The sequence below is a fragment of the Sturnus vulgaris genome, chromosome 4 (assembly GCF_052056855.1).
Source record: "Sturnus vulgaris isolate bStuVul1 chromosome 4, bStuVul1.hap1, whole genome shotgun sequence".
In the NCBI taxonomy this organism is placed as follows: Eukaryota; Metazoa; Chordata; class Aves; order Passeriformes; family Sturnidae; genus Sturnus; species Sturnus vulgaris.
In genome coordinates this window covers 73,119,466-73,145,479 of record NC_142246.1, presented here as the reverse complement: position 1 = coordinate 73,145,479, position 26,014 = coordinate 73,119,466, and the positions used below count along the sequence as shown (strand labels likewise).

Sequence of the window (26,014 nt, the reverse complement as noted above, 5' to 3'; positions counted from 1 at the left end):
TTCCCAGCCTCCTGTAACTAAGCCTACGTGAACACTGGCAAGCAGTGTTTGTTACATCTGGTTTACAAGGCAGAAGCAATTACTGTAGCACCGGAGAGGCAATTAAGGTAATTTCTAAAGTAATTAACATAAGTGATAATGAGGAATTTGTGAGCATCAGTGTTGAACAAGCTAATCTTTGGCTTAATTGCTGCATTCCTCTTAGAGACTATGCATTTTGCATGAGTTGAGTGTTTGGGTTTAGTATCTCAGAGCAGTAGCAATAATTGTATTGAGAGCTGAGAAAGGGAGCTGGGAATACCTGGTCACATCAGGGGACCATGGCACCCCTGTCCAAGCCCTGAACTCTGGTTGGGACATTTCAGGACCAACATGTTGTTTTCATGGGTTTTAGGACAGAGCATGTGCAGCAAATGGCTAAAATGACACCATTCCTTTCATCAGAACTTACATTTTAATGCATTTTCTAAAAATTAAACTTCAGGATGTCCATTCTCATTTACAAAGTGCTCTGTGGAGTTCCAGAGCAGCACTGCCATCCCTCCTAAAAGATAAAGCCACAATTGAGTCTGTCAAAGAAGGGAGCTGTATTTCTTTGGGTGCTTACTTCACCCCAGGATTGCTGGGAACTTTTGCAGGCTCACCTCTAGGGAATGGTCCTGGTACTCTGAGTTTTTACCAATTTGTTAATATAATTTGCTTTGTATGTCTTTGCTGCAGGCTTGTAATTAGGAGTTACCCTTGAGTTAATTCTTTGGTGCTAGAGTAGAAAATATTTATGAGTCTGTGAAACACAAGTCCCATCTTGTGTTTCAGCCCATCTTGGAAGCTTTGGGATCACAGGGAGCCACTGCCAAGGGAAAGTCTGAAACTGGTTTAGAAATCACTTAGCCCTTCATGTGATCTTTCCTTCCCAGGTGTCCAGCTCTGCCAGTTCACAAACCAGCTTGGAAAGCCACGTGTTCAACGTTGCTGTTCTGCCCCAGACACCCAAAGCCCCTCAGCTTTCCCTGGGCTCCTCTTTGCACATGGCTGTAAGTGATAACACCACACGGGTGGCTGGAGTAGGAATGGGGAAAAAAAAAAACAGATTAAAAGAGTAACTGGGGTGGGGAGTGCAGAAAATACTCATGAAACGTTGAAAAATTCAGTTTTAACAACGATGACTGTACAGAGTGGAAAGGAGAGGGGGAAAGAGATGGAAAATCACCATTTTATGGAATTCTTAGCCTTTGCTGAAAAGCCAGAGAAAAGAACTGTGGGCTAGGCTGTAATGAATGGGTTTTCCCACTTGTCCCACTATAAACTTGATCCAAACTGGAGCTCAGGGAATGACCATTTGGATGAGAGCTGTCTCTCCAAGGTGGTTCCTTCCTCACTGTGTTGATTGGAAAGATGATTTTGGAATTTCAAGTCGTTTTCGTTGGCTCTCAGGCTGTGGTGCAAGCCTTCCCTGTGTGTCCCCATCACTTGTGGGTCAAATCCAGCTGTCCCCTGTACTTCTCCTGTTCTGCATGCCAGGCATGGGGCCAGGAAAGGCAAAGGAAGCAGGGGGAGAGGGATTAGTGGGAAGTCCATGGCACAAGAGCCTTGTCAAGGTTTAAAATAGTGGCGACCTTTCCTGGGTGATAATGAAACATGGCCAGACTGCTACTTGGAGCCATTTATCTTCCTGCTCCTGACTTTTTGTTGTTGTCATTATTGACAAAATTGATGGGAGAGATGTCTGGCAGAGCCACACAGCACTGGGTTTTATAGCTAATTACTCCCCCACAAAATTCAATAGGGCCATAAAACACCTTTTACCTCACCACCTGTGAGTCCCACCTTTGGGAGAGACAAATAGGCCTTGGAGGCAGTGAGGAAGAAACATAACCTTAAATCTTTCCCTCAAAAAAATTGCACTTCCCTGCCCCAATGTGATGGAGTTCTGTTCATTTGTCTTCAGACTCCTTCAGAATGAGACTTCTTAAAGCTGAGAGGAAAAGACAATACTTTGAGTCTTCCCATCCCTCTGGTCTTGACTTTGACTTGTGCTGCTGAGAAAGGTCAAGGCAACTTTGATGACTCTTCTGTTAAACTAGACACAACATCTATATTGGTTTTTCTTCAATCAGGTTAACCTTAAAGGTTACCCCATATTGGTAACCTTTCATATTCCAAAGCAGATTATTTAAGTGCCCATACCCTTAATTTAGCTTGTTCTCTCCCTGTTTTGCTCAAGATTATGAAATGACCTGGATGCTTTTCATACCAAGCTGAGCAGTTTAATTTGGCAACTTCTGAGAGCTGTTAATTCTGCAGGATTAAGGTTCATGAACATGTGGAAATGAACTGGTTTTGGGCACTGAAGTCTCTTCAAGCAGCACTCTAATTCCTTTAACGCCCTGTCTGCCTTTGGTTCATGATAATCTTGTTATGGAAGGATCAGAGCAATTTTAGACAGGTTTAAAACAAAAAAGAAAGCTTTGGTTCCTCTATATCCCAGTGGAAAGGGCTGAGTCATTCTCAGTGTTTCTTTTAAAAGAGAATCCAGTCCAGCCACATCAGACTATATGAGAAAACTACATGGACAATGAATTAGATGTTCATCCAGGGACTCCTTGATCAAACTAGGCTTTCCTTTCCCTCTTTTGAGTTGCTGTAGGCCCAAAGAGAAACCTGACCACCTGTGAATGTGAGGATTGTGCATGTGCAGGGAACAGGGGGTCAGGTTTTAATTTAAAGACTGTCTTATATTTAACTAGAGCAAAGCAAGTTCTTTTTCAATGCATTTTTGGGTGACTCTTCCCATGTCTCTGGCCTTGATGCTCATGGTGTGATGTGTTTGTTGAGGTGCTGGAGGACCGTGTGACAGTGATTGAGCCTCATCACCTCTCCTTTGTAGACCCGGAGATTCCCAGTGAGAAAATCCTGTACAACGTGACTGTGCCTCTCCTTCCTGGGCAAGGCAAGTGAACCTGTTGCTGCTGCATTCATTGCCATTTTTCTGAGCACATCTTCTTCTTCTCTGAGTCTCATTCTGTGGAGGCACCTGTTAATCCATTTGGCCTCTTTCCTTAGCTTTTAAACACTTTGTTCCTTAACCCCATTCCTTTGGCTTCTTTAGGAATGTGCTGCAGAGCTCAGACAGTTTTTGCTACTGTCTGAATAATATTGAATGTTGTGTCCCGTGCCTTTCTGCTTCCCACCTCTCCAGTGAGAGGTTATGTGAAGAAATGCCTAAGTGAGGAATCTCTGTTTAATTTCTCTGGTCCCCAGAGCCCATCCTTGGTGCAGTTACATCCGTATGGAACCAGTACAAAGAAGTACCCGGGGAAATCAAAGGAAGCTGTGGAATCAGATGGAGTAATTAATCCCTCCTGGTAATGCTGGTGTCTCTGCATCCATAGGTATGGTGGAGCACAGGGACAGGCCTCTGTCCCCAGCCAGGTACTTCACCCAGGCAGACATCAACCACGGCAGGATTGCTTATCGCCCGCCGAGCGCCGCCCCTCACCTCCGGGAGATCACGGCCTTCTCCTTTGCAGGTGAGCATCCCAGTGCTCCTGGCAGGGCTGGGACAGGCAGCTGCACTGCTGCTCTTCCTCCTTGCTCAGGGAAGACTCTTGCCCAGTTAAACAGCAGCACTTGCTTTCTCCAAAATCCTCCAATCCACATCGACACGTTCTTTCCTGTGCTCACCACCTTCACTCTGTGCCTGTGTTTGTCCCGCCAGGTCTGCCAGAGTCCGTGAACTTCCGATTCACAGGTATGTGAGCCACTTGTTCTGTCCTGGCCAGAGCAATTTTCATCTTTCTTTTGCCCTTCCCATTGCCTGGTACTCCTTTGTCCTGCTGCAGGCACACCTGTGAGCACTCAGTAGGGATTTCTGGAAATGCACGTGCCTGGGGAATATGAATTTGTCTGGTTCCCAGCAGTTTTTTACAGAAGCTGAGCTGCAGCTTGCTAGAGACATCTTTTTCCACTGGCTGCCTGGAATCAGTCCTAAAAGCCTGATTCATTCCTGTTGTCCTCCCAGTGTAAACAAGGAGTTTTACACTCTCATTTTTTTTTAATACAGTGCAGAGACATTTCTGCAGTTAAATTGCCACAGATAAGCTGCTTGACTGTTTAACACATCCTTCTGTTTCCATGTGCTTTCTGGCTTCTACCAGCAAGGAGAAGTCCACGTTCTGAGTTAGGGGCAGAGAGAAATGCTCCTGGCCTTTGTGAACTGTGTGTATGTCCACAGACCGAGGTGTGGGCTGGGAAGGTGGGAGATGAGTCAGCCATGTGGGATGGGGAATTTTTGTACAGACAGGTGAGGAGTCCCTGCAGACCCATCCCTGCACTCAGGTGTGGTTGCTGTCTGTGCCTAGTGTCCGGTGGGGAGCACACAACCCCGGAGATGGTGTTTGTCATCCACCTGCTCTCTGGCGAGCAGCAGCCGCCCGTCTTCCAGATCGCAGCTCCGTTCCTGGAGGTCAGCCAGGGGGGCAGAGCCACCATCGGTGAGTGGGGTGCATGGGGCAGCCTGTGAGAGAATTCCCTGATAGAGCCTGAGCACCATCAGGGGACAAAAAAATCTCCGTGCAACTCGCAGCTCTTGGGCTAGGGCAGCTCCACAATTGTACTGACTGAATCATGCTTTTTTTTTGGCTCCATTCACTCTCTTTCCCTGGCACAGGGATCCAGTTGGCTGTAAGTGACACGGATACAGCTCCTGAGGGTCTTTTCTTTGAGCTGGTGAAACCTCCCCATCATGGCATTGTGCTCAAGTACAGCACAGATGTGCAGGAGCTCATGAGAGCAGGTGAGTGGAGTAAGAGTTTCCTTCAGTGCAGGAGAGAGGTTTATCAGCCTGGCTGGTTTAGGGGAGCAGGAGGACACACATGCCCCCAGCAGATAAGGATGCATCCCTAGGGAAGCCTTATCTAGCTGGGAGCTCATGAAAGAGCTGGGAAGAAAAGGAGGGTTGGTGCACTCCTTGAGAGTCACGAAGAGTCATTGTGTCCCTGCAATTGGGAAGGTCACAGCTTTTCCTCTGCCCTGCCAGCTCCTTAATAAATGTCCTCATAACTCACAGGCCTGGCAGGATGGGATTAAATGCCGGTTTAGTTCTTGATTAAGGCCTTTTGAGTTGGATGCCTGCTCTGAGCAGAGTCTTTCTGACTCTTTCGTGTGTCTCCTCCCTGGGAAGGTGACACCTTCACCTACGAGGACGTCACTCGGAATGCCCTGCAGTACGTGCACGATGGCTCAGCAGCAGCAGAGGACAGCATGGAAATCTCTGTCACCGACGGTGTCACCACAGTCAGCACGGTGCTGAGGGTGGACGTGTCCCAGCTGGACACCCACGGCCCACAGCTGGCCCCAGGCTGTTTGTTGGCTGTCACCGTGGCCAGCAAAGGCTCTGTGACCCTCTCCCGACAGCACCTCGCTTACACGGTGGGTTTGCATCTGTTTCTAAACCCAGGGAACGCTGCCAGCCCCCCTTTCCTTATCCCCCACACACCTCTCTGCTGTCAGCTGTGGATTCTGGGTAGAGAGCTCAAGTTTTGGCTGCTGCCAAAAAGGGATAACAGACTCTTTCATCCCACAGGGATTTAAGGTTATCCCCGTTTGACTGTAGCAGAGGTGAACTGCCATGCTAAACATGAGAACCTAGTTAATCCCAGATTTTTCTGTCAGACTTGCTAATAAAACACATGGATTTGCTAAGTGTTAATCTCTTGAAGATTTCAGCCCCCTCACCCACCTTCCAAAATCACCTGGTTCTTTTTCTGGGCAGATTGGAAGAGGGAAGGATTAAACAACCCCAAGATGCTGCAGAGCTTGGTAGCTTGAGTTGGTCCTAGGGCACGTGTGCTGTGCAAGAGTTACCCTGCTGGTGACATTCCCAGGAAAGCTCTGTACTCCTTGCAGATGATGTAGCAACCTCCTGAGTGAGGAGAGATGGCAGTACCGGTGTGAGGCTGGAGAGACCTGGGCTGACAGAGGCTGGCTGTCAGACACATGATTGGGAATTTCTTTTTTTTTTTTCAAGGGATCAGTCTGGAATCTGTCCTGTCCTCCTCTTAAAGAGGAAAGCTGACAAGGGAGCTGCTCAGGTTTAATCTGAGTAAGAGGACAGATAGGGAAAAGAGGATTTCACTCCTGACCCATATGTGTTGATGTATTGATTTCTGCTCTGCCTCTTATTTTCCAACCACCTAACAAAACTCTTCTAAGAAAGATGACATTTGAATTGTGATACCGTAGTGTGGTTGTGCTTAATGTGGTTGAAAAGAGACAAAGTCAACATTTAGTTCAGTGTGAAGCACTTTGAAAATGAAAATGCCAGGTTTATGTCTGGGACACTGTGTTAATGTGATACAAGGACATAGAGAAAGCCCTTCTGAGCTGAGAGAAAATGAAAATACATTTTGTGGTATATTTTGAAAATGTCAACCCTCTTGACTCTCTTCTCATCAGCAGAGCTTCATTTAATATTCATCTGTGGGTCTGACCCAGCTAGGCAGGTATAATTCCCTATAAAACACTCTTCTTCCATTTTTAGTGGAACAAAGCAATGGCTGATTTTGCCCTGTTTTGATTTGGTTTGTTTCTTCATGCTTAGGACAACAATTCTCCTGACTCAGAGATCAGAATCCAGTTGATATCTCTGCCAGCCTATGGAACCCTCCTAAGGATGTCCAATGAAGAGCTTTCCAAGGTTTATAATTTCACCATGGAAGACATCGACAGCCAGAGGATCAGGTAGCAAAGAGCACTCTTCTCCTTCAAGCCATACCAGTTAAAAGCTCAGTGGGCTTTTCCCCAGGGATCTCTGGGCTACTTAAAAGAATTCTGGGAATGAATGTGAAGGAGGGTTGGGAACTGAGACACCACCTCTCTGCCTGGGGGTCAGTGATGCTCCCTGATTGCCTGTCTCCTGATTCCACAGCTACTCCACCACGTTTGAGACCAGCAATCAGCCCATTACTGACATCTTCCACTTCTCAGTCCTGGATGCTGACAACAACCGGCTGGACAGACAGATGTTCACCATCACCATCACATCTGCCCTGGCCCCGCCTGCCCTCATGGCCTTTGCTGACCATGTCACTGTGAGTGCCTGCCCAGGACACTGGGCACAGGAATGGCTTAGCAGGGAGCAACTGAACGGTTTTCCTGGACTGGGGGAAAATCACTGAATAAAACGTAGCGTTACTTGGGCCCTGCAAAGGGTGAACAAATCCCGAGGAGGCTGGCAGTCCATCTGCATCCCTGAACCTCATCTGTTCATATCTGTTCCAGTCAGGAGCTGCTTAGTCCCTAGGGTATCTTCTTGCTATCAGTGGAGCAAGTCAGATTTATCCCTACTCAGTATTTCATGCCTAATTTCACCAGCCTGTGTGTAAGAGATTAGCAGAAGACAAGTCTGAAGACACCTGGTGCTTTGGACTGACACAGAGCATTCCACACTCCTCATCAAAGCCTTTGGAAGTCATCTCCCTCCTTTCTAGCTTTGCATTCCCCCTCCCTTGCCTCACAAGAAGAAATGCAGGTCCTGCTTTCTGAGAGGTCACCGTGACTCTGCCAGTTCCCTTCCTGCCCTGATAAAAAACTCACAGGCTGCTCTAGGAGCCCAGGCAGGCTTTGTTCTTCCCATCCCACCTCACCTCCCTGCTGAATTCCTCATTAGCAGACCTAGGGGAGGATGGGACAGCACTCCAGAGCTCTTCCACAGAGGCAGCCTCCCTCAGGAAGGATTTGTGTTGTCTGCTGTTGCTTTCCAGGTGGATGAGGGAGGCAGGGTCCTGCTGCTGGCTCATCAGCACTTCACTGCTGATTATGATACTGCTGCCAAGGAGCACCTGAGGGTCACCATGGTCACTCTGCCTGTGTATGGCTACATTGAAAACACCAGGACAGGTAAACTGCTTGGCTCTCTCTCCCTTCTTCTTCCTGGCTGGTTTGTGCTCCTAAGAGGATTCACATCTGTCATATCCCATGGAGGGGATCACTTGTGCTGCATCTAAACCTGCAGCTTCCCCAGTGCCCACTCTAACACAGCTCATGTTTCTTCCCTCAAAAGCTACGAGGTATGGGAAGCCAGGTTGTAGAAAGGAACATCTCTCCTGTGCAGCCTTCACAATGTGCCTTTCTTCCCCCCATCCTGCTGGGTTTATGTGGAGTTTATCAGCCACTCGAGCATCCGTTCACCAGCGATATTCTGGTTTGCAGGTGAGAGCTTTGGCCCGCACAGTGAGTCTGCAGGGACCACAGATGCCTCCTTTTCCCTTCAAGATGTCCTGGAGAAGAGCATTTACTACTTCCAGAGTGTCCATGAAAGCATTGAGCCCACAAGTGATGTTTTCAGCTTCTATGTGAGTGATGGCTTCAGCCAGTCAGAGGTGCAGAGCATCAACATCACAATCCAGGTATGGCAGCTGCCAGAGCTCTCTCCTTTCACACAAACACTTTTCAAGGGCAAGCTTTACTCCTTCCTTTTTAGTATGTGGGAAGGGGATTAAAGGGAGATTGCTTCCCCTAGCACAGAGGATGTGATGCCCAAGGACAGTTGTGCATTGTAGCCTCTTGCCCAGGGCTTACTGCTCTGGTGTCTCCTCCCTCTTGGAAGCAGCCATAATGCTGGGTAGATCTGGAGGGACTGGTGATGCCAGTACTGTCATTTGGGAGCTTGTGTTTCATCGGGGTGGGTCTTTCCCCGTGTTCATTTTCCTTTTTCTGCCTCTGTGCAGCGGCAGAACGACGAGCCCCCGAGGATGGTGCTGGAGCCCGTGCGGGTGCAGGAGGGCTCAGCCGTGGTTGTCACCAACGCCTCCCTCAGCCTGCAGGACCTGGACACCCAGAGCAGCGAGCTGGTCATCGTGGTGAGCCAGAGTCCTGAGCACGGTATGTCCTGACAGGCTGGGGGTGAGGCACAGGGAGTCTTTCTGGTCGGTGTCTTTGTACGTGTGTGTGTAAGAGCCCCTGCTGGGAGAGGGGAGCCTGGCATGTGGGATAAAGCACAGTTTGGACTCTCTTGTTGGCGAGTTGTCCCTCACTCTTTGCTGCAGAGCAGAAGGGAGCAGAGCATGTGTTTGTGTTGTCCCAGTCCCTGCTGGCAGGTGGCATGTGTGCAGTGCCCAGGCCGGGCAGGGTGCCAGGTGAAGGCTGTGCTGATCCCTCTGCTGTTTGCCAGGCCAGCTCCGCAGAAGGCAGAGCGCAGCAGAGGCCCTGGAGCAGGGACAGGTGCTGTCCAGGGGCTCCTCCTTCACCTACCAGGACGTTCTGGATGAGCTGATCGTTTACACCCAGAGCAGTGCCACAGCACAGACAGATGAGTTTGGCTTCTCCCTCACCGACGGGCTCTACACGCAGGCAGGGAGGCTGGAATTCTCCATGGAGCTGCCAAGCAAGCAGCCACCCACGGTAGCTGTCAACAGGGACCTGCAGCTGCCAGCTGGTACGGGCACAGGGATGAGAGTGGCATTTCTTGGTGCTGCTGGGTGGTCCAGCATAATCCAGTTGCTTGGCTGGGCTGGCTGCAGCTGATGTGGGTTTGCTTTCTCTGGTGCAGGCTCTGCAGCTCGGCTCACAGCTCGGCACCTGAAGGCAGCAGCTGGTCACTCAGGGGACACGGCCATCACATTTGTCCTGAGGAGGGACCCCAGCAGGGGCCAGCTGCAGCTGACCACAAGTGATAGTCCAGTCCAGATCTCTGCCAAAGGACCCCTCAAAAGTTTCACCCAGGCTGATATAAACAAAGGTGAGAGTGCTGGATTTTAGGTCGTCAGAGCAAGTGTATAAACCAAGGCTGGTTTAGGTAGTGCTGTGAGGAGCAGGGAGTTGGACCTGATGGTTCTTTTGGGTCCCTTCCAGTTCAAGATGTTCCATGATTCTGAACAATGAGCTGAGTAGGGAAGGGAGAGGGGAACAAGTAAGGGCAGGTTGTTAAGTTAGAGCAGAACCATTTGTCATTAAACATATGTTAAAAAGTCTCTCTCAGCAGGAAAAAAAGAATAAAGAAAGAAAGTAATGAAACCCAAATCCAGGAGCCCTGTCAAGCCCCAAGCTGATAGTTCCAGACTGCTTCCAAAGTAAGAATTAACTGCTGCAGCCTGCAATAAAGCATCTTTTTTCTGCTGTCCCTGTCTCCAGGGCACGTGATGTACAGCCACAGGAAAGGGGATCCCAGCGGAAACTTCCCCTTCACCTTTGACGTGATGGATGCAGATGGCAACAAACTGACAGACCAGATGTTTTACATCCATGTAATAGGTAAAAAGTGGTGCTGAAGTTTCTTATCTTTGCTGCAGAGCTCAGGCCTGCTCACAGGTTCCCATCCCACATGTACTGCAAGGCAAAACGTCTTTCTGGAGATGCAGTTTTGATGTGCTGTCAGTTCAAAGGGCTTTGACGTGAGGGGCATGGGGAGGTTTTGCAGATGTAAGGGTTCATTCTTTGGCTTCTCACAAACTCACTGAAAAGGTAGAGAAATGCCCCTTAATATCTTCATGCTGTTTAGATTGTCTTTAAGACGTTGTAATGTTACCATCCCTGATTAACAGCAAGGCCCCAAGTTCCTGGTTTGGAATTATCAAAATGTTTGTGGGCCTGTTGTTGTTTTCTTGAATACAAGCATCAAAGGGAAGGAGTGTGACTGTCCTAACTCAGTTTTGTGTTTTAACCCTTCCAGAGGACAGACTTCCCCCCTCCATCATCACCAACAAGGGGCTGGTGTTGGATGAGAACTCAGCAAAGACAATCACGACCCTCCAGCTCTCGGCCACTGACCAGGACAGCGAGGCCTCCCAGCTGCAGTACAAGGTCACCCGGCAGCCACAGCTGGGGCATCTGGAGCACTTGGCCTCCCCAGGTGAGCAGGGAGGTGTTGGCCCCTCACAGCACCAAAACACTCCTTTGAGGAGGCTTTTGAGCCCTAAAGATGCACTGCAGGAAAAACATGCCCAGAGGCAGCAGCACAGAATTCTGATTCCTCTTAGAAATCAAAGGGCCATTAGCCCAGAGGGCTGGGGAATAAGATGAGTGGAGGCCAATAATCCCAGCTGAGGATTTATTCAGCCTCTGGGCCAATTTATGGCCCTACTGCTGCTTCTGCCAAAACCTTTGGCCTTTGCTGTGAACAGCACAGTGCCCCAAAGAATCCATCCCTTAATGTCCTTGGAAACAGCCCATCTTGGTGAACACACAGCTTGCTTTCTGTCCCCCTCTTGGCCAGTCTTGATCCCTAAAAGCCAGCCTCTTTCCCTAGCTGTGCTTTGGAGGGAGGAAGGGAACTGTCCTCCAAGTTTACCAGGAAGCAGTGTTGGGCTGTGGTGGTTGTGCTGGATAGTGAGCTCTGGTTGTTCAGTGAGGGGGTTTGGTCACTCCTGCTCATGTGATCTGAATTTCAGAGCTGCCTCTCATGCCTGCTGACACTGTGAGTGTGCTGGCCCCTCTCTGATGAATTAATCTCAATCTGTGGTGTCATATAATACGCTCTTCTGATTTTATTATACTCATCTAAGATTATATTTCTTCTTAGCTTGAGATTTCTCATTAACAGGAGATTAAAGTGGAAGTATCTGCTGTGTGTTTTCAAGATGCAGACAGTCCCTGTACAGCTCAGTTTGAGTGTGTGGTTTGCCTCATCTTCTCACCAAAAACGTGTTGAGAGGGCAGGAATAATGAATGAGATATAGTAAGCAAACTACTCCCTGCTGAGAGTAAATTAAAAACTCGCAGTATTTTTGTCTAAATTGCAAACTAACCAGTGAATCTTGTACTTTGGAGACTTGAATTAAGGACTTTATTCTTCCTGTTATTTAAAATCAGATGATGATTCTGATTTCTGTGCATTTTCATGTCTGTGAGGGACTAATAAAGATACAGAGTCACATACTGAGAAGTAGTTGTAATCACGATTTAAATTACCTAAATGACCTCTCTACCTAAGGAGAGAGTACTGAAGTGTTGAAAAGAGAACCCAAACTTTTACAGCTAATGAGCTCTGAGGAAATATTAGCTGATCATTCCTTTTTGGCTCGTTTATTTAAATCAGATCCTGGTGTCTTTTGTAGTGTGGCCATCACTTGTCAGCAGCCATTTAGTGTGATATATTGGTGGCAAACTTCTTGTCAGGGTGTTTGTTGATAACAGCACTAAAACTGTTGAACACAGCAAGCAGATTTAAAAAGCTCATGTGCTTTTTAAAATGCTTGTCAGGTACCTTTCTGTGGTCGTGTCACACCTAATGGCCTGTAAAGATGTCACTATAAATCACTGCTGAAAAAGGGACTTTGTACTAAAGGCAGGGGTACAAGGAGGGGCAGAGAGAGCAGAGGCATTTTGGAAAAGTGCTGTGAGGCCAGGAGGCCTTTAGCTCATGCTCAGTGATGCCATGCTTGGGTTGGTTCTGCCCAGCAGTGACAATCCAAGTGTTACATGGACCATTTTTCTCCCAGCTTCTCTCCCCCTCTGCCCAGGGAGCCCCACTCCCAACAGAATGAGGTCAAAAGAAGCCTGGACTTCTTCTGGAAGCTGAGGTTCATGGGGCAGCCTGACTTGGATCAGAACCAGCCAAAACTGAGTTCTTGTGGCTAAATATGTCCTGCTTCCTGTAGTTTTTCCCTGCTTTGCTCTCTCTGATTCACATTTCCCCCCCATTGTTCATTTTCCAGGGACAAGAATTAGTTCCTTCAGCCAGGCAGACTTGGCCTCTGGCAGCATCCAGTACATCCACACCAGTGACACAGAAAAGCACAGGGATGCCTTCACCTTTTCTGTGTCTGATGGGAGAAACGAGGTCAGTCCCAGCCTGGCTTCTACCCCAGTAGGAAGGTGCTGTGGGCAGAGGTGGCTGTTCCCTCTTCTCCTGCTGTGACATTTCCCACATCCCTCAGGACAGGGAGCAAGCCCTGTGCAGGGAACAAGAAGCCACCTTCCATGTGGCCTTGTGGGGCTGGCTCACCAAGATGTGAGTGCCTGGTTTCCAGTGCTCCCAGAGCTCAGCTTTGATCAGCTTTTTTTGGTGTGGTGACAACAGTCAAGGCCTGGAGAAATGCCTTTGTCTGCTTTTTGAGAGAGAAAAGGCATAGCTGCCAGAGGGAGAGGGGCAAAACAGAGTGAGAGGGGGAGGGCAAGTGGATGCCCACCAATATCATGGAAAAAGGGAGAATTAATTAGTGGGGAGGGATAAAGAAGGTTCTGTTCATGTGATCTGGGCTTAGCAGCTCAGATTTACTCACCAGACAAGGCTGAAATGAAATGAACTGGGCATTGCTGTGCTCTTGTGATGAAGTTGCACTCTTAGAAGGCTGAATTCATCAAGAGAGGCCTTTCCTCCTGTCCCAGGTGAGCCAGACATTCGACATCACCATAAACCCCGTGGATGACTCCTTACCCATAGTGCAAATCTTTGGGATGACAGTTCAGGAAGGAGTGAGAAAAGCCATCACCGAGTTTGAGCTCAAAGCAACAGATGCTGACACAGAGGTAAGGCAGGACCCCCTGGCCTCCTCCCTCCCCTCTTCTGCTGCACACCTGGGCTCTTGGGAGAACAGGCTCGTGCTTAAAGACTTGTGGCCTTGACACTGAGTTTATGCTTAGCATGGATGAAAATGGCACTTGCTCCTCTTCCTGGGTCTGGCCAGAGGCTGAGCTGTGTAATGCTGGCTCTACCTCACTGCTACTTCCCCTGCAGCAAGAGATCTGGCTGCCTGAGCCAAAATCCTGCCCCAAAGAGTTCTGTTGCTTCTGCCCTGGCAGAAGTGGCAAGGGACACATTGCCCAGAATGTCTGCAGGACTGGGGGCAGGAGTGTTGCTCTTGTGCTCATGGAGTTGTCTCAGACCAGCTGAACCAGTAGCTGGGTGGGATGTGCCTTGCTTTGTAGGGAGCCACTTTGGGAGAGGGATAAGGACATGGCAGGGCTCAGGAATCAGGAATGTGCTGCGCTAGCCCTGGTTGGCAGCAGCAGCACAGGGAAGCTGCCTGGGCAGAGTCCCTGTGGTGTCCCCAGCTTTGTCCCTCCATGTCTGGGCCCAGGTGGAGTCCATCACGTTCAGGGTGGTGCAGGCACCCCGGCACGGACTGCTCGAGCGCAGCAGCCCCGGGCAGCGCCCTGTCCCGGCCACCACCTTCACCATGGGTGACATCCAGCAGCACCGCGTCACCTACAGCCACCGCGGCGGCAGCGCGCTCAGGGACCGCTTCACCTTCACTGTCACCGACGGCACCAGCGCCCTCTTCGTGGTGCAGGACGGAGCCAAGAAGGTCAGGGAGGAGCAGGGATGGCAGGGGATGGCGTGGGGAGCTCCTCCTCTCAGGGCAGGGCGGGCTGAGCTGCTGTGGCTGCCCTGAAGGCGAGGGCTCAGTGTTCCCAGCTGTGTGATGCCTTCGCTCCTTCCTCTCCCTGTCCTCTGTGTGTGCAAACTCACCCCAGCAGAGCTGGAGGGAGCCGGGCTGGAAAGGTGATGGTGGGGCTGTGACCAGGCTGGTAAGGTCATGGTGGGGCTCTGACCAGGCTGGAAAGGTGATGGTGGGGCTGTGACCAGGCTGGTAAGGTGATGGTGGGGCTGTGACCCCCACAGTAACCCCCGTGTCTCTGAACTGCCAGGTCGTGACGGCAGCACCGCAGCGCTTCCAGGTGGACATCCTCCCTGTGGATGACAGGACACCCAGGGTTGTCACCAACCTGGGCCTGCAGTGGCTGGAGTACACGGATGGCCAGGTAAACCTGCCTGCCCTCAGCTTGGGCTGCTGCTCAGGCTGCTCCAGGGGCTTGGCAGGAGAACATCCTCACCCTTCAGCACTCCAATTTTTGTGATGGAGAATATCCACCCCAGGGTACATTTTTAGCTTTGCTGATGGTGGAGATGTCTTGATGATGTGTTGCAGCAGCCATGGCAGAGATATATATTGTTTTTAAGGATATGGTGCCCGAATTTCTTGCTGTACCATGCCTTTGTTGTGCTGAAGTGTGAACAAAACCCCAGGAAACTCTCGGCTTGTTGTTGAGGAGCCAGCATTAACTGTAAAGAAACACTTTGGTTCTTCCCAGAATAAAAAAATGAGTGGAAGATGCTGTAGCAAGAAGTTGTATTAAGAAATGGCTATCTCAGCTCAAACTCCTCACTTTAGGAAAAGCACTCCTGCAGCTCAAGCAACTCAATTTTCTCTCTCTCTCCTGCTGTTAAAAACATCTTGTTTTTTAAGAGAAAGCAAAATGTGGTGGAACTGAATCAGATCCATGTGAGGGCATTTGAAAGAGGCTCTCCTGGAAGCTCACCAGAGCTGTGTGAACTGTCCTGAGTGATCCTTCAATCTGAGGCTGTTTGCAGATTTTTTTTTTTTACCTAAGCATCAGCACAGCTCATGGAATAGAGGTTTCTAAGTGAAACCCAAATATTTGTCCTAGCTTTTAGCCCCAGCTAAATAAGGCTGGGCAGCTGCTTTGGAATTTGCTTTCCTTTGAGCCACCTTCTGTCTTTTTAATTAAACTAACCATATGTGAGGCAAAATTTGAATCCTTCTTGTGCTGTCAAACACGTTGTGGGATATCTCTGTTCAACACTGCTCTGTACTTTCACATCCCTAGATTTTCCCTCGTGGAGAGCTGTTTTGACAGAGGGATGGTTGGGCTTTTTTTATCAACAGTCAATCAGACTTGCACTGCTGGAGCTTCAGTTTTACTCCCTTGGTTTGGCTTTAATGCAGGCCACCAATCTCATCACTAAGAAGGAATTACTGACGACAGATCCTGACACAGATGACAAACAGCTGATCTATGAGATAACAGCAGGTCCCAGAAATGGCCACGTGGAGAACAAGCTGAAGCCAGGGACGGCTCTGACCACTTTTACACAGGGTATGGAGCTGGGCTTTTTTCCTGCTGCTTTTTTCCATCAGTTGATTCAGTTTGTAAAAATAAGGAAAGAATAGGTGGGAGGGGAGAAGACAAGGGGCAGGTGTCCAAAGTGTGTTGAAAATAAGCATTGAACTTTGCTGTCATTTGCAGAAATCCTCTAATTTCTTAGAGATACCAACCTGTGTCCTGTAGGTTGCCCCAGGTTCTCCAGGCTTGTTAGAGCTGGAGATGTGACTTGGAGCAGTCAAGAGGGGTTGTAGATCTTGCAAGTGCATCTGATCATCACAGTCTGGCCGAGGTGTAGAGTCAGAGCCTGGGAAAAGCTCACTCTTGCAGGGCTGAGGGAAGGGGAGGTGAGGGGGTAGCTGCTCCCTGTGCCACTGTGATCCCTGATCCCTGCAGCTGTGCAGATCCACACTGCTCATCTTCAAAACTGCCTTTGCATTTCTGTGTTGACTCCCTGGGTGTTCCCTCCTGGCAGAGGATGTGAACCAGGGCCTCATTCGGTATGTGCTGCATGAGGAGAAGGTGCAGGAGACCACGGACAGCTTTCAGTTCCTAGTGAAGGACAGCAAACCCAACGTGGTCAGCGGCAACATCTTCCACATCCAGTGGTCCCTCCTCAGCTTTACTCACACCACGTAAGTGGCACCAGGGTCACAGCACTTACTTGAGCTCCCTGCAGTGTGCAAGGAAATTCTGTCAGTGAGGAGAGGGGCCTGCCAGGCTAAACCATGGAGCAGCTGCTCTATCCCCAGGTCCCCCATTGATATTGTGCCTTGGATTTTCCACTCTCGCCCTGAGCTTGGTGCTCAGTGTCACAGACACACGGGCTTATCTGTGTGTGTTTGATCCCTCTGCAGCTACACGGTGAGGGAGAGCGCTGGCTCCGTGAGTGTCACCGTGAGACGGGTGGGGAACCTCAAGCAGTACAGCATTGTCCTGTGCCACACGGAGCAGGGAACTGCCACGTCTGGATCCAGAGCACAGCCTGGACAGCAGGACTACGTGGAGTATGCAGGGCAGGTGGGTGAGCACACGGCAAAGGCACGGCCTGACCGTACCTGCCACAATGCCTGGAGGAAAGTTGGGATGACAAGTGGTAAAAACACCAAGGAGGGTGTGTTTTATTTGTGAAGTCAGAAGAGGGAGCAGCTCAGACCAGGGTGAAATGGGTTGGTCCAGGCCAAGGACAGCAGCTGGATTGCTGCCTTGCAGGTGCAGTTTGAGGAGCGGGAGGACACCAAGGCCTGCACCATCGCCATCAATGACGACGACGTGTTCGAGGGCACCGAGAGCTTCTCCGTGGAGCTCAGCATGCCAGCCTATGCCCTGCTGGGGAATGTCACCCGGGCCACTGTCACCATCACAGACCCTGAGGATGAGCCCACGCTGCAGTTTGACAGGAGCACGTTCCACGTCAGTGAGAGCGCCGGCTTCCTCTCGGCTCCCGTGCAAAGGAAAGGTGGGTCAGGACAGGCTGAGCCCCATGGGAGGGACACGTGCAGAGGGGGAACCCTCACCCCCAAACCCTTGGGCTTTGCCTGCTTATGGTTTTGGGGTCTCCTCTGATGTTTTCAAAGAGGTTATGTGGCACAACTGCAATGGCAAGCAACACACTGGGCAGTGTTGTTTATTTTTTTACCTTTCCTGTCTCTGCTGTTAAAGCTTCCAGAGTTTGGATTTGTTTCAACTCCCAGCACGAGCAGGAACAAACCCTTGTATTTGTTTGCTAAGTCTCTGTGATCTAGACAGTGTTTTATGTGGACCCTGTCACTGGGCTGTGTGTTCTTTAATAGGCAAGTGCCACCGGTTTCCTGAGTGTGGATTAGGAGCATGCCTGGAAGTCATGTCTAAGCTGGAGGCTATCCAAGTTCAGGAGCAGGGATAGTGTTCTTTGTCGTTCCTCATCCTCTTTTCCAAATGCTGCTTTATTATTTACATGATCAGTGTCTCCCTCAAATAGATGGAAAGTATTTCCACAGAATTATGGGGTTTTCCTGTTGTTTCCTAGGGGATGCCAGCAGCACCGTGTCTGCCATCTGCTACACCATCCCCAAATCAGCCAAGGGCAGCAGCCTTTACATGCTGGAATCCGGCTCCGACTTCAAGTCCCGGGGGCTGTCGGATGAGAGCCGCCTCATTTTGGGGCCGGGTGTCACCGTGGTGACCTGTGATGTCACTCTGATCGATGACAGTGAGTATGAAGAGGAAGAGGAGTTCGAGGTGGTGCTGGCCGACGCCTCGGACAACGCCCGCATCGGCAGCCGGGCTTCGGCCAACGTGGTCATCGCCGGTCCCAACGACGCCTCCACCGTGTTCCTGGGGAATGCCACCTTCACCGTCAGCGAGGCTGCAGGTGAGGAGCAGGGGGCTGTGCTGGGCTGCTCACTGCAGAGCCTTTCACCACGAGGAGGTGTCAGAAGGAGCGATTCAGGGCACGGCAGAAGTTCAGAGATGTGCCGAGGGGGAGGCTGCGGGCAGGAGCTGTGCTGAAGGGAAAGGCTTGTGGAACATGGCTGCTCTCTCAGTTTGTTCTCTCTCACGTGCATGTGGTGCTGCAGGACACATTGAGATCCCAGTGCTCCGGCAGGGCCCTGACCTCTCCACGCCCACGTCGGTGTGGTGTGCCACTCGGACATCGGACCCGCCCTCGGCCAGCCCGGGGGTTGATTATGTCCCCAGCTCCAGGAAAATAGAGTTCAGGCCAGGCAAGACAGAAGAGGTGAGGAGCCTCCTGAGTCTGCTTTGCCTGGTGACACTCGTCTTGTGTTTCTGTGCATATCTGCCATTTGTTTTGAAAATCCTCTTGGGGCCACTTGAGAACTGTTAATAAGTCTGCTAGGCACAGACTCCCATCCCATCATCACTCCAGCCAGGAGAGATTTGGTCATGCCACCTCGTCCAGGACAAGGATGGCTGCCTGTTCTCTGAAATGATATGCTGGATTTACATAGAACATTCTTTACATTGATTAATGGATTCAGAAAACATAATGACATAATGGCTTTACACTAGACTCCCAAATGTGATTGTAAAGCTTTGTACGTCTAATAGCAGGAATTCCACTTTCCTCCCAGTTCTGCACCCTGACAATCCTGGATGATGCTCAGTACCCAGTGATAGAAGGGCTGGAGACATTTGTAGTTTACCTCAGCTCCCCCCATGGAGCTGAACTGGCAAAGCCATTCCAAGCCATCGTGGCCATTAATGACATCCTTCAGGATGGTAAGTTATCCCTGGCAGCTGGGTCTGTTCCATTCCAGCCCCTTGGCTCCCTGTGCATCCTCAGCACTGCCTGGCTCTGTTTCTGCCCCCTGCAGTGCCCAGCATGCAGTTCACCAAGGACACCTACAGGGCCAAGGAGAAGGAGGGGACCCTGCACATCCCCATCTTCCGCACGGGGGACCTGAGCTACGAATCCTCTGTCAGGTGCTACACCCGCAGCCAGACAGCACAGGTCATGCAGGACTTCACAGAGAGGAGGGATGCAGAGGAGTCTCGCATCACTTTCCTCAAGGGGGAGAAGGTGAGCTGGGCTTGCCTCGTGGGGGAGCAAAGAGCCAAAGCTGGGAAAGGTTCACATCTCCTCGGCTCTTTGTCATCAGAGGGAGCTGGCAGAATTGTCCAGGCTGGTTTCAGATAACTCAGATTATTGTCCTGGCAGTGTGATCCGCTCTGAAGGGTTTGGGTGTTTCATGATTAAACTGGTTAAATTGTGAAATGCAAATGTGAAGCGTCAGGAGGAGTCAGGATTGTTGTACAGAGAGCTGTGGCTTTGTGGAAGGAGATGCTTTTGCTGCTTTGTCTCATCGTGCAGCAGTGTGGTTTGTCCACACTGAAGTAGCAACCCTAAAAATAGAAGGATTTCTTCCAGGATGGACAGCCCTGGCCTTTATATGGCTTTATCAGATTTATCAGTGTTTGCTGCTTTCTCCTCTTGGCTTTAGGTGAAGAACTGCAGTGTTCATATCAGTGACGACTCTGCCTTTGAACCAGAAGAGCAATTCCAGGTCTGTCTGGGTAGTCCCCTTGGAAACCATTGGAGTGGAGCTAGGATTGGGAAGGTGGACGTGGCAACCATAACTGTCACCAATGATGAAGATGGTGAGTGAGGCTGCTCCACAGGAATGTGGTGGTGGTTCCCAGGGAGTCAGCAAAGTCCCAGCAGTGCAGTACACGTGGATGCCTTCAGTGCCACAGCCGTGTGTGCAGGTCACTGGTGTGCCCTGGGCCGGGCTGAAGGGAGGGGTTGGATAAGAGTGCTTATTAAACCTGTTTGCCATTCCCCTGCAGCTGGAGTTGCTGTGCTTCCTGTGGGAGATGTTCCTCTCCCTCCACAGCATCTCAGCCTGGAGAGATCTGTGTGGGAGCAGAGGGATGGCACGTCCCTCTGGTGTGACAGCCAGCGAGGGCTGGAGCACCAGGACGTGGTGGGGATTTGGGGGTGCGTGGGAGGCAGGGATGGGAGAATCCTTTGCCGTCCTCTGTAGCCCAACGCCCTCTTTAGGTTTAGCCCGAAGTCAGATGGGTCTGAAAGGAGCTGAGCTGAAGCAGCCAGAGGTGCAGACCCTGGTGAGACTTTTCCCTCGCTGCTCTCCCTGCAGCCCCCACCATCGAGTTCGAGGAGGCGGCGTACCAGGTGCGGGAGCCGCCGGGCCCGGAGGGAGTGGCCGTGCTCAATGTGCCCGTGGTGCGCAGGGGCGACCAGAACAGGACATCCAGGGTGCGCTGCAGCACCCGCGACGGCTCCGCACAGGCCGGCCTGGATTACTACCCCAAGAGCCGCATGCTCAAGTTCAGCCCAGGTGAAGAAGGGCCCTGGCAGGGAGGGGTAGAGGTGGGGGCGTGACCTGGGACGTTTTGTGTGCGTCAGAACACCCAGGAGATTTGGGGAACTTCGCATGAAGTTTGCTGTGATTTTATTACTCAAAAAAAGCTGACGTATTAAATGAAAGGTGATCAGACCAGAGGAAGAAGCACTGGCACCTGGCAGAGAAAAGCCCTCCACAGGGAATGTAGGGCTGTGAACACTTCAGGCCATGTTGCTGGACCAAGAAGCCCTCACCAAACACCTCTGCACACTGGTTTGAGGGAGAGGAGGCATGGGAATGTGCTTTGCATCCCAGATTTTTCCTCCAGACAGCCAACACAAGACAGTCATTATTAATCCTCAGATGGCATCTGCTAGTAAATCTATCACCAGATCGATTGGATCAGTTGTCATAGCTGGAGTTTTATGTTTTTAGTAGACTCCTCTGAGTAAATTACTAGCAGCAATGAGGAGAAATAAAATTTATAATTCGTATTTTATCATAATGTCTCCATGGTCACAGCCTAGAGCAGCTGCACAAGGTTTGGATGAGAACTTCAGAGCAGTCTCTGATGATGAATTAACTTCTCTGTTTCTCTTGCACTCGCCCCCACAGGTGTGGCCCACATCATGTTTAAGGTGGAGATCATGTCCAACGAAGACCGGGAATGGCACGAGTCCTTTTCTCTGGTGCTGGGCCCAGATGATCCGGTGGAAGCAGTTCTAGGAGACACCAGCACTGCCACAGTGACTATTTTGGATCAGGAGGCAGCAGGGAGCCTGATTCTCCCAGCACCTCCCGTGGTGAGTGCATGTGATTTAGTGCCCTTCAAGTACAGACCGGAAACCGCAGTGGGATTTTGGAAATAAAATGCAGAGCTGCAGTGACAACGTGGGAGGCAAGGATGGCTTTTTCCAGCCTCTCCCTCAGCCCCAGCTCAGTGCTGCCCTCCTGCCTCCGCACAGGTCGTCACCCTGGCTGACTACGACCGCGTGGAAGAAGTGACCAAGGAGGGGGCTAAGAAATCGCCCTCGCCAGGCTACCCCCTGGTGTGTGTCACTCCCTGTGACCCTCACTTCCCCAAGTACACCCTCATGAAGGAGCGCTGCAGCGAGGCCGGCATCAACCAGTCTTCCATCCAGTTCAGCTGGGAAGTGGCTGCTCCCACGGACGGCAATGGAGCCCGGTCACCCTTCGAGACCATCACGGACAACACCCCCTTCACCAGCGTCAACCACAGGGTACGTGGGGCTGGGGGGCCACAGAGATTGCAGCCTGACATCTCCTGGGATTTGGGACTTGCTGGGAGGCAGGGGTGATTTGGTTTAGGAAATCCAGCACTGTTTTCCCTAAGCCTGCTGCTGGTTTTTCCCTCCTGGTTCCCTCAGGTGCTGGACAGCATCTACTTCAGCCGGCGGTTCCACGTGCGCTGCGTGGCCAAGGCTGTGGACAAGGCTGGCCACGTGGGCACCCCCCTGAGGAGCAACGTGGTGACCATAGGCACAGACAGTGCCATCTGTCACACGCCCGTGGTGGCAGGGACAGCCCGAGGCTTCCAGGCACAGTCCTTCATTGCCACGCTCAAGTACCTGGATGTGAAGCACAAGGAGCATCCCAACAGGTATGAGCCTGGAGAAGGGGGAGTGCAGCCCTTCACCAGCTCAAATAAACCTCAGGCTCCCGTGCTGGGGCTGTGCTGCTGTGGGGATCCTGTGCCTGCCAGGCTGCTCTGTTCTGCTGTCTCATGTGCTGCTTGTTCCAGGATCCACATCTCGGTGCAGATCCCCCACCAGGATGGGATGCTGCCCCTCATCTCCACGCTGCCGCTGCACAACCTGCATTTCCTTCTCTCTGAGTCCATCTACAGGCACCAGCACGTCTGCTCCAACCTGGTCACTGTCAGGGACCTCAGAGGCATCTCAGGTAACCTGCAGTGCCAGCCTGTGCTTCCTCAATGTGGAAGCCTGGAAAGCAATGACATGATGTAGCCAGCAATGAACCTTCCTGGTCTAGCAGCAAGGACCAGAGCTGCCCTGTTGGAGATGGGATTCCAGGCACGGGAATGATTGAGATTGTAGGTTCACATTGTGCTGGTGGTTTTCTGCTTTTCAAATCTGTCTCGTGATACCCACCTGGGTAGAGAGGGATCTGCAGGGCTGGATCACTGTGTCTGGGTCACTGAGGTCTCTCATGAGGCAGCAACATCACAGAGCTGAAAAGAGCAGGCAGATTGTGTCTCTGACACTCTAGGGAATGAAATCCATACTAGATCCAGGCAGGCAGGAGGCTGTACTTCATTCTGATAATTCCATTCTCAATCTGTTCCTCATTTCTTAAAGGTTAACTTCAACCTTGAATCAGTAGGTCGCTAAGTCTGATTTGTAGGATGCTTACTTCACTCCTGTGAAGAGCTGAGTACGTCCAGTTTGACCTCCAGGACAAGGAAGGGAGAGGAGCTCCCTCCATCCTTGTGCTGGGGCTGTTCAGAATGGGAGGGACGAGCGTGCTGCTTTGTGTCCCTCAGAGGCAGGGTTCCTGGACGAGGTGACCCAGGACAGCTCGGTGCTGGGCCCGGGCTATGACCGCCCCTACCAGCTGGACCCCGCCGTCAGGGAGCCCAAGAGCATCCAGCTGTACCAGCACCTCAACCTCAAGAGCTGCATCTGGACCTTCGACGCCTACTACGACATGACCGAGTTAATCGATGTCTGTGGAGGCTCTGTCACTGCTGACTTCCAGGTGAGAGGGAGACCCACCCAGAGCTCTCCCACCTCCCCCAGATCCCTCTCAGTTCTCAGGCACAGCTCTGCCTTGCACTTGGGTGTAGTTGCTGCTCTGCTCTGCTGCCTGTCACCTGGAAGAGAGCAGTGCTGTGTGCTTTTATTTTATTTATTTTCCTGGAAGTATCACAGGTTTTATTCTCCTAATCTTCAGAGCACCAGGAAAATACTTGTTTTTTAATGTGCTTTTTAAATTTCCATACTGGAAATAAAAAATGTTCTCAGCTGGGCTCTCTCTTATAATTTTGATCATGTTCTCAGCTAATAGAAATGAGCTGGGGACAGAGCAGAGGCAGCTCAGTCCATGATTCACAACAGAGCCAGGTCGTGGGATATTTTAACTCATTTCCTAATTAACAGGCTGACAGACCAAACCCCAAAAATATTCCTCTATAAATGAGTGGCTTTCGCCATTCCAGGCGTGTCACTGCCCTCTCGTGGCTGCATGATCCATGTGCAGCCCACTCCTTCTCCCTTAGGTCCTTGCATTAAATTCCCAGTCACATTGCTAGGACCAGCATCATCTCTTTTAATTCCTGCCAGCCTGGACTTCTTCATTAAGTTTCCTTTTATAGCTCCAATTGTTTGCATGAGCCCAGAGGAGCTGCTTGGCCTGAACAACTGCCCAGTGGAGCGTGTGGAGCCTGGCTCCAGCCAGGCTGGAACATCTCCCTGAATTCTCTGGGGCCTGCAAAGAACAGCTGCACTCTGCAGATAATAAATGGAGAGCTCTGGGAGGCCTGAGCAAGCAGAATTGCTGATTTTTAATTCACAGCTTTGGAAACTGGGGGATTTTAAGGTGAAATTGTGCCCAGAACTCCTTTGTCCCATGGCCTCAGCGAGGCGTAGCACTGCCCCTGAATTAAAACACGGGTTTGTCTGAGGTACCTACACGTAAAGAATGTTCAGAGTCACTGCTGACTGCACTTGAAGGTGCATAACCCCCTTTTTGGGGTTTTGTTGCCAGGTGAGGGACTCTGCCCAGTCCTTCCTGACAGTCCATGTCCCTCTCTACGTGTCCTACATCTACGTGACGGCTCCGAGGGGCTGGGCTTCCCTGGAGCACCACACGGAGATGGAATTCTCCTTCTTCTACGACACCGTTCTCTGGAGGACAGGTGAGCCTGAGGCACTGCAAGGGCTATGGAAGAAGCAGCTCCTTTATGTTTTCCCCTTAGTTCCTGACTGCCACCAGAGTCCTGAGGGAGCAGGGAACTCGGAATGCCTGCAGGGGGCTTTGGCAGCCAGTGGATAACGGAGGGAGCGTGTAGCTGGCTCACTGCAGGATGATCCCAGCTACACCCTGCCTTTTGGGGATCTCCCTGTGGGGCTGGCAGAGCCCAGCTGAGGAGCCAGCGTGCTGTGTGGGCTCCCAGTGGTGCTGTCCTTGCAGGGATCCAGACGGACAGCGTGCTCTCGGCCCGGCTGCAGATCATCCGCATCTACATCCGCGAGGACGGCCGGCTCGTCATCGAGTTCAAGACACAGGCCAAGTTCAGAGGTGAGGGCAGTGATCCCGGCAGGGACACAAACCGGGGTCACACAGCTCTGCTCTCACAGCACAGGCAGCAGGACAAGTCCCTGTCCCCGCCTGGAGCCCCTCTGTGCTGAGCTCCACACTTTGCCTCCTGTCACCTCCTTGTCCTCCCCCAGGGCTGTTTGTCATGGAGCACCACAGCCTGCCGGATGTCAGGTCCTCTTTGATGACTCCAGAGCACCTGGGAGGGATTGAGTTTGACCTGCAGCTGCTGTGGAGTGCTCAGACTTTTGACTCTCCCTACCAGCTCTGGAGGGCAACCAGCTCCTACAACAGGTGAGAGCTGGGGGTCCAGTCCCCTTCAGCAGCTTCCCATGGCACCACGGTCTGCCTGGCCCCCCTCCAGCAGCCACAGCAACAGCGTGGAATGTTCAGGAGCTTGGTCAGGGCTGGAGCATGTGGGGAGTCACTGTCAGGGCTGGAGCACTGTTCTACTGAGAGAAAAATCAGCTCAGCCTCTTGGAGAGGAATTTTTCCAGCAGTGAAGCCTATGGATAGACTGATCCCCATTTCAGGTGGTCACATTTGTCCCTCAGGGACTGCTGGAACATATTGCTGGGACAAGGGAGAGGTGCTGCCCTGGGTGAAGAGCTCAGAGCTCTGCTTGGTGACTGCAGGCTCTCCTGTCTGTTCCCAGGAAGGATTACTCTGGAGAATACACCATCTCGCTGATCCCCTGCACGGTGCAGCCCACACAGCCGTGGGCAGAGCCTGGAGACAAGCCCCTGCCCTGCACAGCTCACGCTCCCGAGCGGTAAGGGGACCCCATCCCCAGGGCAGCAGGGCAGGGTCAGCCCCTTTGGGGTGCACATGTGTCCAAACCTCATCTCTCCTTTGCTTCCTTCCTTCTCCCAATGCCAGGTTTTTGATCCCAATTGCCTTCCAGCAGACAAACCGCCCAGTTCCAGTTGTTTACTCCCTGAACACAGAGTTTCAGCTCTGTAACAACGAGAAGGTTTTTCTCATGGACCCCACCAAATCCGAGATGTCTCTGGCAGAAATGGATTACAAAGGGGCTTTCTCCAAGGGTAGGATTTACCTCT

General features: G+C 51.2%; 1 protein-coding gene across 1 annotated transcript in view; it reads left to right on the top strand.

Annotated features, from left to right (window-relative positions):
- The window catches only part of FRAS1 (Fraser extracellular matrix complex subunit 1), a 59,440-nt gene that overhangs the window by 31,426 nt on the left and 2,000 nt on the right, over positions 1–26,014 (top strand). Inside the window, exons 20-59 of the mRNA XM_088164324.1 lie at positions 918–1,034; positions 2,836–2,950; positions 3,393–3,530; positions 3,719–3,751; positions 4,362–4,493; positions 4,670–4,795; positions 5,183–5,430; positions 6,602–6,741; positions 6,929–7,091; positions 7,764–7,899; positions 8,212–8,408; positions 8,730–8,883; positions 9,173–9,436; positions 9,551–9,739; positions 10,132–10,251; positions 10,670–10,849; positions 12,654–12,778; positions 13,327–13,467; positions 14,019–14,246; positions 14,590–14,703; positions 15,690–15,840; positions 16,322–16,481; positions 16,704–16,866; positions 17,059–17,305; positions 17,855–18,199; positions 18,405–18,565; positions 18,921–19,068; positions 19,164–19,369; positions 19,791–19,947; positions 20,448–20,648; positions 21,270–21,457; positions 21,620–21,895; positions 22,043–22,275; positions 22,417–22,577; positions 23,179–23,393; positions 24,402–24,552; positions 24,828–24,935; positions 25,088–25,247; positions 25,609–25,725; positions 25,833–25,999. Of these exons, the coding sequence (XP_088020450.1) occupies positions 918–1,034; positions 2,836–2,950; positions 3,393–3,530; positions 3,719–3,751; positions 4,362–4,493; positions 4,670–4,795; positions 5,183–5,430; positions 6,602–6,741; positions 6,929–7,091; positions 7,764–7,899; positions 8,212–8,408; positions 8,730–8,883; positions 9,173–9,436; positions 9,551–9,739; positions 10,132–10,251; positions 10,670–10,849; positions 12,654–12,778; positions 13,327–13,467; positions 14,019–14,246; positions 14,590–14,703; positions 15,690–15,840; positions 16,322–16,481; positions 16,704–16,866; positions 17,059–17,305; positions 17,855–18,199; positions 18,405–18,565; positions 18,921–19,068; positions 19,164–19,369; positions 19,791–19,947; positions 20,448–20,648; positions 21,270–21,457; positions 21,620–21,895; positions 22,043–22,275; positions 22,417–22,577; positions 23,179–23,393; positions 24,402–24,552; positions 24,828–24,935; positions 25,088–25,247; positions 25,609–25,725; positions 25,833–25,999 (6,775 nt within the window). The remainder of the gene's footprint in view (positions 1–917; positions 1,035–2,835; positions 2,951–3,392; positions 3,531–3,718; positions 3,752–4,361; positions 4,494–4,669; positions 4,796–5,182; positions 5,431–6,601; positions 6,742–6,928; positions 7,092–7,763; positions 7,900–8,211; positions 8,409–8,729; positions 8,884–9,172; positions 9,437–9,550; positions 9,740–10,131; positions 10,252–10,669; positions 10,850–12,653; positions 12,779–13,326; positions 13,468–14,018; positions 14,247–14,589; positions 14,704–15,689; positions 15,841–16,321; positions 16,482–16,703; positions 16,867–17,058; positions 17,306–17,854; positions 18,200–18,404; positions 18,566–18,920; positions 19,069–19,163; positions 19,370–19,790; positions 19,948–20,447; positions 20,649–21,269; positions 21,458–21,619; positions 21,896–22,042; positions 22,276–22,416; positions 22,578–23,178; positions 23,394–24,401; positions 24,553–24,827; positions 24,936–25,087; positions 25,248–25,608; positions 25,726–25,832; positions 26,000–26,014) is intronic.